Source organism: Schistocerca americana, chromosome 7 (assembly GCF_021461395.2).
Source record: "Schistocerca americana isolate TAMUIC-IGC-003095 chromosome 7, iqSchAmer2.1, whole genome shotgun sequence".
Taxonomy (NCBI): Eukaryota; Metazoa; Arthropoda; class Insecta; order Orthoptera; family Acrididae; genus Schistocerca; species Schistocerca americana.
Window position 1 is genome coordinate 376,075,983 of NC_060125.1, and position 21,263 is coordinate 376,097,245.

General features: G+C 44.4%; 1 protein-coding gene across 1 annotated transcript in view; it reads right to left on the reverse strand.

The window, feature by feature from the left end:
* Positions 1-21,263, reverse strand: part of LOC124622589 (venom carboxylesterase-6-like) — an 84,673-nt gene that overhangs the window by 44,502 nt on the left and 18,908 nt on the right. Inside the window, exons 3-4 of the mRNA XM_047148338.1 lie at positions 16,523-16,796; positions 1,949-2,134 (exon numbers count right to left, since the gene is read on the reverse strand). Coding sequence (XP_047004294.1) covers positions 1,949-2,134; positions 16,523-16,796 — 460 coding nt within the window. The remainder of the gene's footprint in view (positions 1-1,948; positions 2,135-16,522; positions 16,797-21,263) is intronic.

Sequence of the window (21,263 nt, forward strand, 5' to 3'; positions counted from 1 at the left end):
CGTAGTGTTTTGTATGGCATTGTGCCCGAGCACCTGAATTACTGAAAATTGTGCGCACGTTGGGTACCGAAAATGTTGACGGATGTGCACAAAACCAAACTCTTAGACAGTGCATTGACTTTCCTTGAGTGGTACCACAACGACGGTGATGATTTATTAAGTCGAATTGTTACGGGCAATGAAACATGGGTGGCCTACGTCACACCAGAATCAAAGCAACTGTCCATGGAAGTTGAGCAAGGGCATCGTTTTGCTGCAAGACAATGCCCGTCCGCATGTGGTGAATCAGACCAAAGATCTCATCACATCTTTTCGATGGGAAACTCTAGATCATCCTCCGTACAGGCCCGATCTTACGCCCAGTAACTACCATCTGTTCCTGCACTTGAAGAAACACCTGGGCGGTCAGCGTCTTCAAGACGATGACGAAGTTAAAACAGTGGTGAAGCAGTGGTTAACAAGTCAGGCGTCAGACTTCTGTGAGGAAGGTATTCAAAAACTGGTACAATGTTATGACAAGTGCCTAAATATTGACGGAAATTATGTATAAAAATAGATTAAGGTACAGGGTTTCATGTAAAAATAACATTATTTAGATATCTTAGCACGTCTTTTTTTAATTTCAAAACGGTACTTACTTAAAAAACACTTCTCGTATCATACCAACTGTCGTATCTGGCAACTCGGTCGAACCTCTTGACCCACTTTGTCGAGCCCTGACCATCGTCTCCAGAAAACACTGATGAATGCGTGATGTGCAGCTGACTTACTGTTTTTTTGGAATCCATTGGTCTCTAGAACGTACAGACCTTGGGAACTGCCGCGTCGGATTAGGTGAGCGGTCTAAGGCGCTGCAGTTTTGGACTGTGCGCCTGGTCCCGGCGGAGGTTCGAGTCCTCCCTCGGGCATGGGTGTGTGTGTGTTTGTCCTTAGGATAATTTAGGTTAAGTAGTGTGTAAGCTTAGGGACTGATGACGTTAGCAATTAAGTCCCATAAGATTTCACACACATTTGAACATTTTTGAACCTTGGGAACTATGTACTGCTTGTACTCTGGTTCCTGACCGTGTAGGCAATGGCTTTTTCGTTGCCTAATGGGAACCACGGTGATGTAGATGTTTCAAAGTACCCGGCGTCTCCACTAAAAAATGTCACATTGTAACTACAATCAAATTCAAATCAGAAAGCAGGGTCATCAGGAAGTACAACACCTACCACTGAAAGCACGTTAATTACAGACACAACGTACAGACAGAATAGAATTGCTTCCCGGAGGGCAGGTGCTGCTATTTATACAAACATGGAGTATTTCAGAATATGCAAACATTAAAAGCATATAAAAATGTAGAGTTGTGCTGGGGACCCACGACATGCCAGCCAGCTATGCTTATCGTTACTCTCCATAGCATGCAGAACACCTCGCGGCAATCATATGTTTCCTGAGCTCGCGAAAACCCCAATCCATAGCATTAAAAGAGGAAAAAGAAGAGACTGTCTGAAGAAATCGAGTCCAAGACATTCGAATTACTAGTTGACAATAGCAGCAATGAGATGAGCTATGAGCAACACTTTAGGACTTAGTTATATGTTTGGGTGTGATGAAAACTCACCAACGTTGATGAAACCCTCCTGCTGGCGCACACAGTTTCACAAACTGGGTTAAATAAATTGGTAAGCATACAAAGCAATCATTGAGAACCAGAGTACTAAGTACGACAATGCAAAAAACTTTCGTAACACGAAAAGATCTAATTTCTCCTGAGTCCGCTACGTTTATGGGGACTTTGGTACTAGATTTTTCGGACACTAGGAAATCAATGTAGACGAGACAACAGAAACCTGATGCACTATTAAAGACCTTCATCGCGACGCCCTGCCCAATTTCGAGTGTCGTTAGTGAAACTCATAAGGTGTGCCACTCTTGTCTGAAATGGGCTGATGTACTGACCTGCAGCGAGAGGCGATAACACCAGATGTGATGCAGAGCAGCCCCCAGAACTCTCACCGCCGATGGTCACCTGGTTGGGGTCCCCGCCAAATGCGGCGATGTTCTGCTGTACCCACTGCAGGGCCATCACCATGTCCTTCATGCCGGCGTTCCCAGGGATCACGTCGTCACCAGTGCTCAGCAAGCCTGCAAATGACGTCATAGCGCAACCATTAAAAAATTGGGTCATTCCAATTCCTCCTTCAGTATTCTCCCCTCCCTCCTCTTTCCATCCCTCTCTCTCTCTCTCTCTCTCTCTCTCTCTCTCTCTCTCACACACACACACACACACACACACATGGAACTGCTGACATCATGTGGTCAATGTAGCTCAGCGTCCAGTCGAGCACAACCACTTCAGACCATGTTCTGATCCCTGATGACTCTCCCAGACAACGTACTTTGTGTGGAGGAGAACTTTCATCAGCTCGAAAAGACTATAAGGAACACAGTTACTAGCACAAAACAAATAAATGAAGCGTTCCATAGAACGAATAGATTAGCTACACACACCATTAGCACAATGAATGTGCTATATAAAACTTCCTGGCAGATTAAAACTGTGTGCCCGACCGAGACTCGAACTCGGGACCTTTGCCTTTCGCGGGCAAGTGCTCTACAATCTTTTTTTTTTTTTTTTTTTTTTTTTAACTCGGGACCTTTGCCTTTCGCGGGCCATGTGCTCTACCAACTTTTTTTTTTTAATATATATAAATATGTTTTTTTTTTTTCGCGCTGACCATTTTTTTTTTTTTTTTGTGTAACAGTAACAAACATAAACTGCTTCTAGCATTTTTTTTTAAATATATAAGACGATAACTTTATAAAATAAAATTTTCTGGGAAACGTAAATAAGTGGACTTCCTTTTTTTTTTTACATAATAGTGAAAAATAAAATAAAATATCCTTCTTCTGTCAGTACAAAACCATAACGTTCTACGTTCCTCTTTTAGGCGCGTACCTCACTAATCCCGTCATACCTCGCGTTGGTGTCGGGTACGTCTTCACGTGTGTTTGTGGATCCTCTCCACTGTCCTGGTCCTTTCGTGCTCTGATACTTATAGACAATAATTACATTCTCCTACCCGGGACACCCCAACTGGGTGGGGGATCAAGCAAGGCACTCCCTAAAAAATTTGCGTAATATGTTCGATATCTCCGATGTCTCATAAGCTGTGAGTGATGTTCCTGTAGTAAGGCCCAAAAGTCAAGCACATTCTTACTGCCGTCTCGGAAAAGATAACGCACAGTCAAACCTCGAATCCAAGTCACTGCGTTTGTCTTCGTTCGGGGATAATATGTCCTATCTGGGAGAAGTAGTGTGCGTGGTTCTATTGTTTGCGGCCCCTCCCGAAGGAGGAAGGCGATCATTTTTTTGACCAAACACCATACGTCCGCCGAAGGACCGCATATCAGGCGATGCTCCTCAGTGTCTATAACATTGCACTGCGGACACAGTGGCTCGTCCGCCATATGAATTTTATGCAACCTGGAACGAGTCACGTACTTCCCATTTACCACCTGATACCACAGTGCGCGCGTTCCCGTATCAAGGTGTGGGTGGTGCACTGTACGCCATACCACTGACCACGTAACTGTTGGTTGGCGGCGCTCTACGGCGTTATTCGGCCGTCGTCGAGTCAAGATGTGATATATATCACGTGCCGTCGCCGTCCTGGTAGTCGGTAGTTCCATATGTACATAACTGTGTTCCACAAAGAAAGTTCGCATATGGGCAAGCGATGGTGAGATGTGAGCCACCGCTACCGGAGCCGAAAGCGAAGTTGGAGCGAGTTCGTCTATCAAGCTGCCCGTCAGACTTGTCTGGTGTCGTGTCCACATCTTTATCATTGTGGTTACATAAATAGCCACTGCTCGGTCGCGTACGTGGACGAGTCCAAGACCTCCACGACTACGAGGAAGGGTGAGGGTTTCGTATCCTACCTTAAAAAGCAGACCTGTGCTCACAAAATATCCTAGTGCCGCCAGGATTCGGCGGGCCAACACCACCGGCATAGGAAGAACTTGTGCCAGGTGGGGGATGCGAGAGGCTAGATAAGTGTTGGCAAAGGTGACCCGTTGTATCATATCCAGTGCCCTTAACCTGTGACTTCGGACACTCGCACGAATTGTTTGCAGAAGATGTCTGTAACTCAGTGCCGCCGTGCGTCGAACGTCTGTAGTGAAGATAATTCCTAGGCATTTCATCTTGTTGATCGGCTGTAATGGTGCTACACTTCCTGTCGGGAGTCCTCTCCCGATGTTCATCGCTCCTGACTTTGCCATGTTCAGGCGACTTCCCGTAGCCATACAATAAAAATGAATCCAATGCAAGGCCACTCTTGCCTCGTTGCCGGACCTTGCTAAAAACACTAGGTCATCTGCGTATGTTCGGCATATAAACGTGTTGTGCCTTATCGTCATTCCTTGGAGTCGATTCCGGAGCCCGCAAAGCAGCGGCTCGACAGCGATGGCATACAATATCGTTGACAGCGGGCACCCTTGTCTGACCGATCGTGAGATGGTGATGGGCCCCACCAAGCGTCCATTGATGAGCACTTTGGATGCGGCTCCGTGGAGTAGTCTCATGACGACGGTGACAAAACTTTCCGGAAACTTCATTTTCGTCATCACGTCCGTGAGATAAGCATGACTCAGCCTGTCAAATGCGCGATCGAAGTCTATCGATACCAATACACCCCGGAGACGACATGTTGAAGCCAGTGCGATAACATCGCGGTAGTCGCTGAGTGCCGTTTGTAAATTGCTAGCTCCTCCTAGCTGGGTTTGGTCGAGTGAAATCACTTGGCGTATCACGCGTTTAAAGCATCGGTAGCTCAGATGATAGAGCACTTGCCCGCGAAAGGCAAAGGTCCCGAGTTCGAGTCTCGGTCGGGCACACAGTTTTAATCTGCCAGGAAGTTTCATATCAGCGCACACTCCGCTGAAAAGTGAAAATCTCATTCTGGAAACATCCCCCAGGCTGTGGCTAGGCCATGTCTCCGCAGTATCCTTTCTTTCAGGAGTGCTAGTTCTGCAAGGTTCGCAGGAGAGCTTCTGTAAAGTTTGGAAGGTAGGAGACGAGATACTGGCAGAAGTAAAGCTGTGAGGACCGGGCGTGAGTCGTGCATCGGTAGCGCAGATGATAGAGCACTTGCCCGCGAAAGGCAAAGGTCCCGAGTTCGAGTCTAGGTCGGGCACACAGTTTCAATCTGCCAGGAAGTTTCATATCAGCGCACACTCCGCTGCAAAGTGAAAATCTCATTCTGGAAACATCCCCCAGGCTGTGGCTAGGCCATGTCTCCGCAGTATCCTTTCTTTCAGGAGTGCTAGTTCTGCAAGGTTCGCAGGAGAGCTTCTGTAAAGTTTGGAAGGTAGGAGACGAGATACTGGCAGAAGTAAAGCTGTGAGGACCGGGCGTGAGTCGTGCTTCGGTAGCTCAGATGGTAGAGCACTTGCCCGCGAAAGGCAAAGGTCCCGAGTTCGAGTCTCGGTCGGGCACACAGTTTCAATCTGCCAGGAAGTTTCACATCAGCGCACACTCCGCTGCAGAGTGAAAATCTCATTCTGGAATGTGCTATATGTCTGTCTTCCGACATGGAGATGAATAGCCTCATCTCTGCACAGACCTCACTGACTGCTTCGAGACGGCGCAAGAAGGTAATCACATGGAACTGCTGGCGTCACGCAGTTAATGTAACTCAGCGTTCAATGGAATACAAACACATCCGACCGTATTATTCTTCGCTGACAACTCTCGTTGACACCGTGCTCCATTCTATCTATCTGTAATTTAGGACTCTAAGGTTTCTTCTTCAGATTTTTTTATTTGGTAGCTGATTGGACTTGAACGACATTACGTATTTTCTTGGTGGATCGCCTGTCTGTCACATTTACAACGTTAAGGCACGGATTAGTTTTGTGGGCCATTTATGTAGTGCTGTTGTATAAAGACCAGCGAAATAAATCAGTTGTTTTTATACCGATCAGGTGTCATAGATGAGCGCAGGTTATCGGTATTTCTCCAAAATGAACCATGGAAGCAATCAGGAAACAGTTGTCATTAAACGGATCAGGAAACAGTCGTACGTTGGCATTATGATCTCTGATTGTCTGGAGGAACACAGGTGAACATCAAATAGGTCTTGCATAACGAACTTGCTCTCGCTTGGAGCAACGTGATGGTAAGTTGGTGGAACAATGATGCTTGTAGAAGGTCTAGAAGACTTATACACTGTACTTGACAAGGAGAACTGTTTTATCATGCAAAAGTGGCATACCTATCATGGCCATTGTATTTCGCTAACAAGATAGAAACTGAGATTGTGCTGATTAATTTAGTGTCGAATGTCATGCGTCCATCTGAACTTGATCTGTTTCTCTCATAACTATGCCACTGAACAGTTATTTTGATAAGATATATCAATAGATCTCGAACTGAAGGATGAAGTCAGACATAGTGTCAGATCATACCATACGTTAATTTTTTTATACCGATTTTCTACAACTTTCGAGATTTATTTTGTCATTTCTCCTGTGGGACGAAATTCTAACATCTCAGCCGATGGAGATCCAAACGTGGCAAAAAGTAGTAGGACTATTAGTTGTTCGAGATTAGTTTTTAAATAAATGATTTGCAGAATTAATTGATTCAGAAGGGTTCTTTGATCAAGTTATTATTTATTTTTATGCCTTCTTCATCGACTTCTACAAACCGAGAGCTACCGTATGGCGTGTAGCATAGGCTTCGCAGTCCACCAGAATTAATTTCCCCTTTTCTCATTCCATTTACGAAATAAGAATTGTTCTTTGCCGTAGCCAACTACACAAATCACTACCGCGAACCAAGAAGTGTGCGAAAACCAAGATCGATGTTAAGTCTATGTCCTAAGTGGTAGGGAGCGAGCGTTAACGTATTGTCAGATCAAAGCAGTACCAAAAAACAGTGCCAAGATCATATTAAAAATAATCAAGAGTTACAATTAAAAGTCCAGGTTGTAACACCTCCGTTTATTTATCCCGACCCGATCTGATCGAATAGCAGCCCAATATTTATTATTAATATGACCGTGTACCTAATGGGGCTGGTAATCGGAATTGACTGCTACGGAAGTTGTTACTTTCCAGTTCGTCCTGTTCAATACTGTAATAATGAAATGTCTGGTTGTAATAATGAAATGTCTGGTAACAAGAAAAACACCAACACAGTTTCACTAATTACGAACCTATATTCGTCTCAAAAACACAAAAAAAGGAGACAGCCACTGCCTTCGTCATACATATCTAATTACGGCTAATCTCAGCACAGGCTTCTTCATTTTCCATTATCGTCACACGCTAATCCATCACTGCATCCAACACTGCAATCCAACACCGCAATCCAAGGTGATGCCGGCGCGGTAGACGCGAAACCAAATATCGGCCCTAGAAATGTCACTGATCACTTTCGTAATAATACTTCTTCACCTTCCCGGTATTATTTTTGTGCAAAGGGGTCTAACCACGGCGATGGCGACTCCCTTCTCCGTTAAAGCCTTACATTTCAACAAAGACCTCCACACACTTCTACCCGCAACATGGCACTGGCTCAACTCCACACTCGCTCTCGCAACACGTCACGATCGATTGTCCGCCCTATCGACCTGTGCGAGTGCAAATTTATAGTAAGGGCCTACGGACGCCCTAAAACGTCCAGAATGCGAGATATCAGTTGTATTTGCGAATGGGCGTTTGGGGCTTTAGTAGCAAGATGTGAACTGCCGACCCAAACGCCAGGCGAGATATATTTATCGTTCAGCAGGCCAACGGCTATCCTTGTCTGTTGTCTTTGTTGCGACATCTGGAGTCGCGGTCTCCAAAAGTTGAACTTTCTGCTGCGCAGATAATACTGCCGCCACACACTGTGTCTGCATTAGTGATTAGATTAGTACTTGTTCCATAGATAATCAATACGATACTTCGTAATGATGTGGAACGTGTCAGGTTAATAAAAGGTGTCTATACAAGATGTTATACACTACTGGCCATTAAAATTGCTACACCAAGAAGAAATGCATATGATAAACGGGTATTCATTGGACAAATATATTATACTAGAACTGACATGTGATTACATTTTCACGCAGTTTGGGTGCATAGGTCCTGAGAAATCAGTACCCAGGACAACCACCTCTGGCGGTAATAACGGCCTTGATACGCCTGGGTATTCAGTCAAACAGAACTTGGATGGCGTGTACAGGTACAGCTGCCCATGCAGCTTCAACACGATACCACAGTTCATCAAGAGTAGTGACTGGCGTATTGTGACGAGCCAGTTGCTCGGTCACCATTGACCAGACGTTTTCAACTGGTGAGAGATCTGGAGAATGTGCTGGCCAGGGCAGCAGTAGAACATTTTCTGTATCTGGAAAGGCCCGTACAGGACCTGCAACATGTGGTCGTGCATTATCCTACTGAAATTTAGGGTTTCGCAGGGATCGAATGAAGGGTAGAGCCACGGGTCGTAACTCGGTTGCAATGTAACGTCCACTGTTCAAAGTGACGTCAATGCGAACAAGAGGTGACCGAGACATGTAACCAATGGCACCCCATACCATCATGCCGGGTGATACGCCAGTATGGCTATGACGAATACACGCTTCCAATGTGCGTTCACCGCAATGTTGCCAAACACGGATGCAACCATTGTGATGCTGTAAACAGAACCTGGATTCATCCGAAAAAATGACGTTTTGCCATTTGTGCACCCAGGTTCGTCGTTGAGTACACCATCGCATGCGCTCCTGTCTGTGATGCAGCGTCAAGGGTAACCGCAGCTATGGACTCCGAGCTGATAGTCCATGCTGCTGCAAACGTCGTCGAACTGTTCGTGTAGATGATTGTTGTCTTGCAAACGTCCCCATTTGTTGACTCGGGGATCGAGACGTGGCTGCACGATCCGTTACAGCCATGCGGATAAGATGCCTGTCATCTCGACTGCTAGTGATACGAGGCCGTTGGGATCCAGAACGGCGTTCCGTATTACCCTCCTGAACCCACGGATTCCATATTCTGCTAACAGTCATTGAATCTCGACCAACGCGAGCAGCAATGTCGCGATATGATAATCCGCAATCGCGATAGGCTACAATCCGACCTTTGTCAAAGTCGGAAACGCGATGGTACGCATTTCTCCTCCTCACACGAGGCATCACAACAACTTTTCACCAGGCAACGCTGGTCAACTGCTGTTTGTGTATGAGAAACCTGTTGGAAACTTTCCTCACGTCAGCATGTTGTAGGTGTCGCCACCGGTGCCAACCTTGTGTGAATGCTCTGAAAAGCTAATCATTTTCATATCACAGCATCTTCTTCCTGTCGGTTAAATTTCGCGTCTGTTGCACGTCATCTTCGTGGTGTAGCAATTTTAATGGCCAGTAGTGTAGACTACAGTCAGCTCCCTGGAGGCACACAGACTCTCTGTCACCAAAAATATCTCGGGTAAGGGCCAGTTCTGAAAAATGGGGGCTCTTTTAGGGACAGAGATGGCTTAATCCTTACTCATTGTGTTCCAAGGCTTTTATACATGAGCAGGTACGAGTTAACAAGACGTTTTGAAGAACAAGCTTCTTCCAGCATTGCCAAATACAGTTAAAGGTCGGGAAAGTCTGCACGTGTTCTCTTTCGCTATGGCTGTGCACCAATGCAGCTGGCGAACGCGACACAGGAGTTTATTTGTGGATCCTAGCGTTTTATCTCTTTCTCCAGCGATGAAAGACACACTCAGTGGTTGCACACTCACCGGTCATGGTGTTATTGCATCAGCAATTTACCGCTGGTCAAAATAGACGCTGTGAACAAAAAATGCGTTGACAGTTCATGTAGTACGGTGTGTGAGGAAAGTTTTTGTGGAGCTGATTAGTGCGGTATTCCGTGTGGTACAATAACGTGTCTGCAAGACATCATTTGAGTGCTTAAGATCGTATGCGAGCAGTTGGACGGCTGGGAGCTGGTCAAAGTAATGCTATTGTGTCTATAGTAATGGGTGCGTCCAAAAGTGTCATCTTGCGGCTGCTGAAGGAGGAAATGCTAAGCGAAAGCTTGCTGGTGGTCGTAGGCGGACCACCATACCTCAAGAGGATCGGTACGTAACCCTAGTGGAGAAACGGGACAGACAGCTCACTCCTAGCCTGACCACTTCATACCTTGCAGTCGCCACTGGTGCCTCTGCCAGAACCATTTCATGACGATTAAATCAGGCTGCTTTGTACGCTCGGAAGCGTTTTAAATGCATCCCACTTTAACCACGTCATCGTCGAGAAAGAGTTCCCTGGTGTATAGTGCGTAAAACAGTGTTGGTTGCGGTCAGGAACAGTGATCTGGAGTGATGTTCTCCGCCGAATGCTGCTTTACTGTGGCAGAGTGATTCTGGCCACATCTACATCTACGTGACTACTCTGGTATTCACAATAAAGTGCGTGGCAGAGGGTTCAATGAACCACCTTCAAGCTGTCTCTGTACCGTTCACTCTCGAACGGCACGCGGGAAAAACGAGTACTTAAATTTTTCTGTGCGAGCCCTGATTTCTCTTATTTTATCGTGATGATCATTTCTTCCTATGTAGGTGGGTGCCAACAGAATGTTTTTGCAGTCGGAGGAGAAAACTGGTGATTGAAATTTCATGAGAAGATCCCGTGGCAACGAAAAACGCCTTTGTTTCAATGATTGCCACTCCAATTCACATATCATGTCTGTGACACTATCTCCCCTATTTCGCGATAATACAAAACAAGCTGCCCTTCTTTGTATTTTTTCGATGTCAGTCCCACCTGATGCGGATCCCATACTGCACAGCAATACCCCAGAGCAGGGCGGACAAGCGTGGTGTAAGCAGTCTCTTTAGTAGACCTGTTGCACCTTCTAAGTGTTCTGCCAATGAATCGCAGTCTTTGGTTTGCTCTACCCACATTATTATCTGTGTGATCGTTCCAATTTAGGTTATTTGTAATTGTAATCCCTAAGTATTTCGCTGAATTTACAACCTTCAGATTTGTGTGACTTATCGCGTAATCGAAATTTAGCTGATTTCTTTTAGTACTCATGTAAATAGCTTCACACTTTTCTTTATTCAGGGTCAATTGCTTCTTTTCGCACCATACAGATATCTTATCTAAATCATTTTGCAAGTCGTTTTGATCGTCTGATGACTTTACAAGACGGTAAATGACAGCATCATCTGCAAACAATCTAAGACGGCTGCTCAGATTGTCTCCTATGTCGCTAATTTAAATCAGGAACAATAGAGGGCCTATAGAACTTCCTTGGGGAACGCCGGATATTGCTTCTGTTTCACTCGATGACTTTCCATCTATTACTACGAACTGTGACCTTTCTGACAGGAAATCACGAATCCAGTAGCACAACTGAGGCGATACTCCGTAGGCACGTAGCATGATTAGAAGACGCTTATGAGGAACGGTGTCGAAAGCCTTCTGGAAATCTAAAACTATGGAATCAATTTGACATCTCCTGTCAATAGCACTTATTACTTCATGAGTATAAAGAGCTAGTTGTGTTTTCACAAGAACGATATTTTCTGAATCCGTGCTGACTACGTGTCAATAAATCGTTTTCTTCGAGGTACTTCATAATGTTCGAATACAGTATATGTTCCAAAACCCTACTTCAAATGGCCGGCCGGTGTGGCCGTGCGGTTAAAGGCGCTTCAGTCTGGAACCGCGTGACCGCTACGGTCGCAGGTTCGAATCCTGCCTCGGGCATGGATGTGTGTGATGTCCTTAGGTTAGTTAGGTTTAATTAGTTCTAAGTTCTAGGCGACTGATAACCTCAGAAGTTAAGTCGCATAGTGCTCAGAGCCTACTTCAAATGGACGTTAGTGATATTGTTGTTGTTGTGGTCTTCAGTCCTGAGACTGGTTTGATGCAGCTCTCCATGCTACTCTATCCTGTGCAAGCTTCATCTCCCAGTAACTACTGCAACCTACATCTTTCTGAATCCACGCTCCGATCCGTAGAACGCCAGTTTTCTTTCTCCTGATAACGACGTCCTCTTGAGTAGTCCCCGCCCGGAGATCCGAATGGGGGACTATTTTACCTCCGGAATATTTTACCCAAGAGGACGCCATCATCATTTAACCATACAGTAAAGCTGCATGCCCTCGGGAAAAATTACGGCTGTAGTTTCCCCTTGCTTTCAGCCGTTCGCAGTACCAGCACAGCAAGGCCGTTTTGGTTAGTGTTACAAGGCCAGATCAGTCAATCATCCAGACTGTTGCCCCTGCAACTACTGAAAAGGGTGCTGCCCCTCATCAGGAACCACACATTTGTCTGGCCTTTCAACAGATACCCCTACGTTGTGGTTGCATCTACGGTACGGCTATCTGTATCGCTGAGGCACGCAAGACTCCCCACCAACGGCAATAGGCCGGTAATTCAGCGGATTACTCCTACTTCCCTTTTTGGGTGTTGGTGTGACCTGAGCATTTTTCAGTCTTTAGGTACGGATCTTTCTGTGAGCGAGTGGTTGAATATAATTGCTAAACATGGAGCTATTTTATCAGCATACTCTGAGAGGAACCTAACTGGTATACAATCTGGACTGGAGGCCTTGCCTTTATTAAGTGATTGAAGCTGCTTTGTTACACCGAGGATATCTACTTCTATGTTTCTCATTAGTTAGTGTGGGGAGAGAGGGGAACGCGTTGCACACCACAGAATAATCATGAACGTCCTCGGTAAGGCCCAAGCGTTATGGTGTGGGCAGGCACTGCGCACAATGGGCAAACACAATGCGTATCTTTGTGCGAGCTACCGTTACAGCTCGTCGATATTGCAGAGAGATTATTCTGGATCATGTCCGTCTCTTTAGGGTGCGGGAGGTCCCGACATTCCGTTTCTGAACGCGAATACCAGCCCACGTAAGATCGATGCGGTGTAGGACAGAGTATACAATAAAGAACTTATGGATGGCCTGCTTGTTATAGACCATGCCTGGAATCCTCTTGGCAGACTTGTTTCTCAGTGAAGACGCTCTCCCTGAAATGTGCAAGAAGCGAAAACCACCTTGAGAGAGGAGTGGAACAATATCCCCCCAACGACTCCTAAAAATTTGTTAGCCAGCATAAATAACAGGTGCAAAATATGCATTAGTGCCTAAGGAGAGTGTAATCCTCACCTTTATGTTGGTATTCTGACCTGTGTTAAACATGAATGGTAGGCCTATTTATGTCTGCCATACTACTTTCCTACTTATACAAGTTTTCGCTATAAATATATCACTCCTCTTCTGTTATGTATTTACATTGTTTCGTGTCATCCGTCATTGCCTGTGATTGTTCCCGTCCAACAACGTCTCTCTTCAGTAGCATTACATATTTTTTATCATTATTTTGTGAATACGGAAATCGAAGACCTTAGAAATTTAACGTATGCATAGATCACAAGGAAAATATCTAAACTACAGCTTTGAAATGATATGCTACATGCTCAAGAATTAACAATGATCCAGAAAATGTAGAATACATTTCTTTATTTCCGTTCATGATCAAGAACTTTTTAAGTCCTCGGACTACCGGTATCGGTCAGCAACGACCACCTTCGGATCTGTTTTAAAAATATGTCCTAATATAAAGGAGTCATAGTGGCATCGTCAAAAGATAAACACAAAATCATCTCAGCATCGTCATATATAAATTAAATATCCTATATACTATAGTCATTTTGTTAACAGCACTACTGTTCAAAACAAACTGAGCTGATTTGATATTTATCTTTTGACGATGGTCCATTATATTAGGACATATGCTTAAAACAGATCTGAAGATGGTCATTGTTGACCGAAACTGGTAGTCTGAGGACCTAACAAATTTGTGATTAGAGATGGAAATAAAGAAATTTATTCTATATACAAATTTATTGAAATAACTTACAGAATCTGTTATGAAACGTTCCCTTAGAAAAAAATTTATAAATGACAGTGCTGGAAAACCTCTACGTTATTTGATTTTCAAACAGCTGAGCAAAACTGAACGTATTCAGACATTTCTCTGTTTACTTATTCTGATCAACAGTAAACTGACACACAATTTTTTTTTTAGCGCAACGCAATCTGACTTTCAATAATCCCTACAAAAGAATGGCCCTGACTAACAATAACCTATACCTTTCATAAATCACTTACCTCACAAAAATCTTCGTTACTCAAACTACTGCAGTACAGCGTGCGCCAATACTGCCAGCTAAATAAAGGATTCTAACTACTGAAGGCACTAGTTACAAAAAGGTACGGCCAAACTTTCAGGAAACATTCCTCACACAAAAAGGAAGAAAATATGTTATGTGAACATGTGTCCGGGAACGCTTACTTTCTATGTTAGAGCTCATTTTATTACTTCTCTTCAAATCACATTAATCATGGAATGGAAACACACAGCAACAGAACGTACCAGCGTGACTTCAAACACTTTGTTACAGGAAATGTTCAAAATGTCCTCCGTTAGCGAGGATACTTGCATCCACCCTCCGTCGCATGGAATCCCTGATGCGCTGATGCACCCCTGGAGAATGGCGTATTGTATCACAGCCGTCCACAATACGAGCACGAAGTGTCTCTACATTTGGTACCGGGGTTGCGTAGACAAGGGCTTTCAAATGCCCCCATAAATGAAAGTCAAGGGGGTTGAGGTCAGGAGAGTGTGGAGACCATGGAATTGGTCCGCCTCTACCAATCCATCGGTCACCGAATCTGTTGTTGAGAAGCGTACAAACACTTCGACTGAAATGTGCAGGAGCTCCATCGTGCATGAACCACATGTTGTGTCGTACTTGTAAAGGCACGTGTTCTAGCAGCACAGGTAGAGTATCCAGTATGAAATCATGATAACGTGCTCCATTGAGCGTAGGTGGACGAAACTAAAATGAGCTCTAACATGGAAATTAAGCGCTTCCGGACACATGTCCACGTAACATCTTTTCTTTATTTGTGTGTGAGGAATTTTTCCTGAAAATTTGGCCGTACCTTTTTGTAACACCCTACGCTGCTGGCGGCTCACGCATGTACCACCACGTACAACAGCGACTGTTAACCATCCGTTACCATGAGTAAACGAATCGTTGATGTCGATGCTGAAGTTCAGTCTGCAACCACAAAAGACTGCAGGTCCATCCAATAGAGAGTGTGCAGCGACAGATTTGATGGTATTCTTTTTCTTGTCGGCGGCAGATGTGGTCATTTCGACGTCTTCAATTGTTTTGTATATTGTCTGTCTTGCACGGCGACGGTATCTTCTGTAAGACATCTTGGCAGCGTTCAATGCAGTTTTCGCTACGTGGCATTACCAGCATGAACACCTAAACAGCCTACTTACATAAGAGCGCTACGTGGCGTTACCAACATAAAAACCTAAACAGCCTACTTACACTGTAGGTGTGTAATTTTGTAGCAAACAACCTCAAGTTTAATTCACAAAGTACATCAGTACAGCATTCCGCCACCACGAGCGCCAGCGTGGTGCAGTATTGAAAGGGCTCTTTTCACTGCTGCAGCGTGTGCTCGTTGTGTGTTTTGGTTTCAAGAAACGAACTCTGCAACAACGGTTCGGCGTAAAATTCACAGTGAATACGCTAAAGAACGTCCAAGCAGGCCTACCTATTACTCTTAGCACAAGAACTTTGTTGAGACGGGTTGTTCACTACGACATGGTCAGCAGGTCGCCCGCGTATTGATTATTACGTCGAACAGGTTAGGGAGAGCTTTGCCTGCAGTCCACAAAAATCAACGCGATGTGCGTCTCGCTTGACTGGCATTCTACAAAAGATTGGCGAGTACTGCGTAGACGTTTACACTTGAAACCATCCAGATTCACAATGGCACAGTATATTAGTGATGCAGGTAAGATTACTTATGGGGATTGGCCGTGAAGGACCAATCACATGACCACCTCACCCCTCAAACTTGACACCACTGGATTTCTTTCTCTGCAGTTTTATTAAAGACGGTATGAATGTTCCTCCCCTACTAAATCATTTAGCCGACCTGAGAAACCCAGCCGCGCGGGATTAGCCGAACGGTCTGGACGCTGAAGTCATGGACTGTTCAGCTGGTCCTGGAGAAGGTTCGAGTCCTCCCTCGGGCATGTGTGTGTGTGTGTGTTTGTCCTTGGGATAATTTAGGTTAAGTAGTGTGTAAGCTTAGGGACCGATGACCTAGTAGTGTGTAAGCTTAGGGACCGATGACCTTAGCAGTTAAATCCCACAAGATTTCACACACATTTGAACATTTGAGAAATCGAATCTACCCTCCCATTGCACAAGTTACGCCCGATTTGCTGCAACGAGTGTGGAAGGAAATGATTACCGGCGGGATGTTTGCCGCATCACAAACAGCAGTCAGATCGAATCAAAACGACAGCTGACGCCTTTATCTGTAACTTGAGGTTGTTTCCTACAAAATGACACATCTGACGATTCTGTAAGTCACCTCAATAAATTTCAACTCATTGCAGAGTTTTAAAGTCCTTTTGACTCACCCTGTACTTACCCAATGCTCCAACTCGTGGCTGGACAGCGACTACAATGATGTCTTGCGACAGAAAGAGGTCTGGACCCACGTTTACCGAAGACCCGCCTTTGAAGGCGCCTCCAGGAAACCATGTAAGCACAGGAAAAGGTCCTGACGCGTTGTAAGGGACGAACACGTTGACGTAGAGGCAGTCCTCGGAACCCTCGTAACGCTGACCCATGTTCTGCGCGCAGGAGGATGGCTGCTCCAAGGCATCGCGGTCACCCTCCCAGCTGGCCGGGGGCTGCGGTGCCTGCCAACACAACAGGTTCGTCAGGTTATCAAACGTCCCCTTAGAAAAAATTTATGAATTACCGTGCTGATAAAACTCTTACGCTATTTGATTTTCAAACAGCTGAGCAAAACTGAACGTACTCAGACATTTCACTCTTTACCTATTCTGATCATCACTAAACTGACACACAATATTTTTAGCGCAACGCAGTCTGACTTTCAATAATCCCTACAAAAGAATGGCCCTGACTAACATTAACCTATACCGTTCACAAATCACTTACCTCACAAAAATCTTCGTTACTCGAACTACTGCAATACAGTGAGCGCCACTACTGCCAGCTAAATAAAAGATTCTAACTACTGAAGGCACTAACTACTGATAGGCATAGCAGATGAAAGATTTTGATAGAGAACAAACAATGTATTTACCTTAATAGTGTTCAAAAGTCATAATACATATAGCAGTTCATGACATCCAGTCTTACAAATTTACTGTCTCTGATGGACACACGTCCAGATCATCCGCTCTCAAAACTCCGCCGTTTCTCTCCCCACATCCACCACTGCTGGCGGCTCACCTCCAACTGCGCATCGGTACGCGCTGTTAACAGCCAACTGCCCAACACTACAATAGCGACTATTTCAACAATGCCCACCAGCCACAGACTGCACACAGCACAGTCAGTGATTTTCATATAGAGCGCTACGTGGCGTTGCCAATATAAAAACCTAAACAGCCTACTTACAAGGTCACTAGACAGGTATTCGCTATAGTATGGACCTAATTCAGAGCCCTACGAAGGTCCTCTAGTTGCCTGCAGTCGAAAACCTCTCCTCTCAAGAGGACAAAGCGATTCGCGCTAGCTATAGGGCGTTCAGAAATTCCCATTACAGGCTACTGGGACTTGTAGAAGGGGGTGAATTCATAAAAAAAAAATGGTTCAAATGGCTCTGAGCACTATGGGACTTACCGAGCGAGGTGGCGCAGTGGTTAGCACACTGGACTCGCATTCGGGAGGATGACGGTTCAATCCCGTCTCCGGCCATCCTGATTTAGGTTTTCCGTGATTTCCCTAAATCGTTTCAGGCAAATGCCGGGATGGTTCCTTTGAAAGGGCACGGCCGATTTCCTTCCCAGTCCTTCCCTCACCCGAGCTTGTGCTCCGTCTCTAATGACCTCGTTGTCGACGGGACGTTAAACACTAACCACCACCACCACTATGGGACTTAACATCTATGGTCATCAGTCCCCTAGAACTTAGAACTACTTAAACCTAACTAAGCTAAGGAAATCACAAAACACCCAGTCATCACGGAGTTCATAAAATTTTGAATAGGAACCCAGGTCCAGAAACGTACCGTTGCCGTTCTACAGCCGTTTGAGACCATGTTTGCTAGGCAGGTTTGCAACAGGGTACTCATGGTGGACTGTTCTTTAGTCAGATTGGCTGATTTCATTTGATGTTTGTCCTACCTCGGCCGGCCGAGGTGGCCGTGCGGTTCTAGCCGCTACAGTCTGGAACCGCGCGACCACTACGGTCGCGGGTTCGAATCCTGCCTCGGTCATGGATGTGTGTGATGTCCTTAGGTTAGTTAGGTTTATGTAGTTCTAGGGAACTGATGGCCTTAGAAGTTAAGTCCCATAGTGCTCAGAGCCATTTGAACCATTTTGTCCTACCTCTCTCACCTGGTTCAAGCCACATTCACGTGTGTGTGTGTGTGTGTGTGTGTGTGTGTTTGTATGTGTGTGTGTGTGTGTGTGTGTGTGTGTGTGTGTGTTAGAAGTAGTATGGAGTGCTGGAGGTAGTATGGATGTAGTTGTTAGTCATCCACAACATAACAGATGGTGCTGGAGGCATTATTTGCATGCATAATTTCTGATATACTCGTTAACGGGTTCTTTTCAACATGGTGCAGTATAGCCTCTTCCAGTTCGGATGTGCGGCATCTACTTGGAACACCACAGTGATGCCTGCTGATGGTGAAGGTCTCCTTTCTCGAACTGCGTAATTGTGCCAAAAAGGAATGTGATGGTGTCGGACATCTTGTATAACTATCTTGATAAAGGCGACGCCGTACAGCTGGATCATGTCGGTTTACTCTGCAGACATGTAATCAACCAAGTTGCTCTAACACTCACAGACATGTGATAGAGGCTTGAAACAGTGAAAGAGCTTGGATAGACGTCAAATGATATCAGCTAATCCAACGTAAGCAACCCCCCCCCCCTACCCCCTCACCATGACTAACCATGACTATTCTACACAGCAAACACGTTTTCAAATTCCTGTAGCACGGAACCGGTACGTTTCCGGACGTGGACTCCTATTCATAATATTATGTACTCGTTCCCCCTCCCCCCCCCCCCCCCCCCCCTACAAGTCCTAGAAGTTTGTATCGGGAATTCACGAACACCCTGCATATATGGAATGTGAAGGCAGCCAGGAAGTTGCTGGTGGCGATTACTGTGATAGCGCAGACGGCTTCAGTGCCATAGAGATGATGGTTACCTCTTGGTTACAACTCTGTTCCAACACAGGGATGACAAACATCGTATATATTATTTCTCAAGTCAACACCCCATTTCCTCAAAACATACCAATCTTACAGGGATGAATGAGATGTCATTAGAAAGGTTTTTTAAACGGCTTCAGCCATTGCATACCAATTTTTCTCTAATACCATTCGTGAAAAATTTTATCATAAAAGAGACTTTTAAATATCATAGGCAAAAGACCGTCAGGAATGGCCACCTACTTACCTTATTTTACGAAGCTAAATTATTCATTGCAAATAAGAGACGCCCTTTTCATATTATCTTATTACAACTACCATTTTATTTGTTTTAAATAACTGGATAATTTGTGTGCAGTAATGTCATAGCTAATAACCGTTCCGGTGCGGTCGTCCATTATCTCTGCCCATCGAACTAGTTGACTTTTCTAAACGAATATACTTTCCGAAACGACAAACATATTTTTGTCACTGTCGCTTTGAGATGAGATTTACCTATTGCCATTATGGCTTAACATACATGAAGTACGAGGTGCAGTTAATATCTCAAAATACAGTTATAATTTATGGTAGTCTCATTGTTATACCACGTAAGAAGCGAACACTATGTTCTAACCTTTACATTTCGCACTTATTTATTTCTTTGTATTTTATATTCGTATTTGATACTAAACTTTCCTTCAACAACAGGTAAATAATATAAATATAACGGTCGAAATTTAGAAATTACAAAAAAATGGTTCAAATGGCTCAGCACTATGGGACTCAACTGCTGTGGTCATAAGTCCCCTAGAACTTAGAACTACTTAAACGTAACTAACCTAAGGACATCACACACATCCATGCCCAAGGCAGGATTCGAACCTGCGACCGCAGCGGTCGTGCGGTTCCAGACTGTAGCTCCTTTAACCGCTCGGCCACTCCGGCCGGCTAGAAATTACAAGCAACTAATGATAGGCAAATATTGTCTTGAGCGGTAAATTACATTTATTTACTTCTTTTTATTTTGTATTTCTATTTTATCATTAATTATAAACTATTGTCAACAACAAAATCTATACGAAGATAACGTTCTTATGTCAAATATCGTTTGCACCGAGGTATTGTAAAGCACTACAGAATTTTGTTCAAAATTATGTGCATGAAATATATATCTAAGGACATATAATAAATTCATGATTATTTTTTCACGTCGTTCGTTTCATTTTTGAAGATGTTTTCTCTTCATTCCCACAACTACGCTTTCCGCAATGACTACACGTATTCCAAATACTGTCTTTATTTAAAACTATGGAAGTGCGAAAGTTTCGCACCAGGTCTCCTAGTCGCGTAAAAAGGATCTATATAGCCAATGCATGGCAGTTCGAAATGTCGGTGTAAGAAGTGGATTTGAGAACCATTCACCAAGATCTGTCTCCGTACTGTTCACAGCTAATAGATGTTTGTAAACGAAAAGATATTATCGTTAATTATTCTCTGCAATACATTCTGTAAAACCTTGCATTGTTTCTTATAGCAAGAATGCAGTACTCAGAACATCTTGCCAGTGATAAGCGAATTTGCTCAAATCTCAGTACTAAAACACATCATTTGTAATTTGTAACTGAAAGCTCTGGCGGTCAGATGGAGGCAGGAACACTGCTTAAGCAACCAAACTAAAAATGGTTAATCCTTCGGTGTAGAGGTATAGTAATGAAGGATTGGTAAATATGATAACCATTAGGTTTACTGGTCAATAATTCAGAGGAATCTGAGCCCAGGGTATTATACTGTGTGTTATGCAGCAGTCCGTGTTCACTTGTCGATGTGTTAGCGTAACAGTGCTCTACGGCAATGAAACATTAATGTTGGGAAATTATTATCCTAACAACTGTTCTACCTCCACAGCCGCAAGGTTCACACATTGAGTCAAGCTGACTTCGTATCTGTCTAACCTGTGCTTACTGAGACATTGTGTGAAATAAATTGG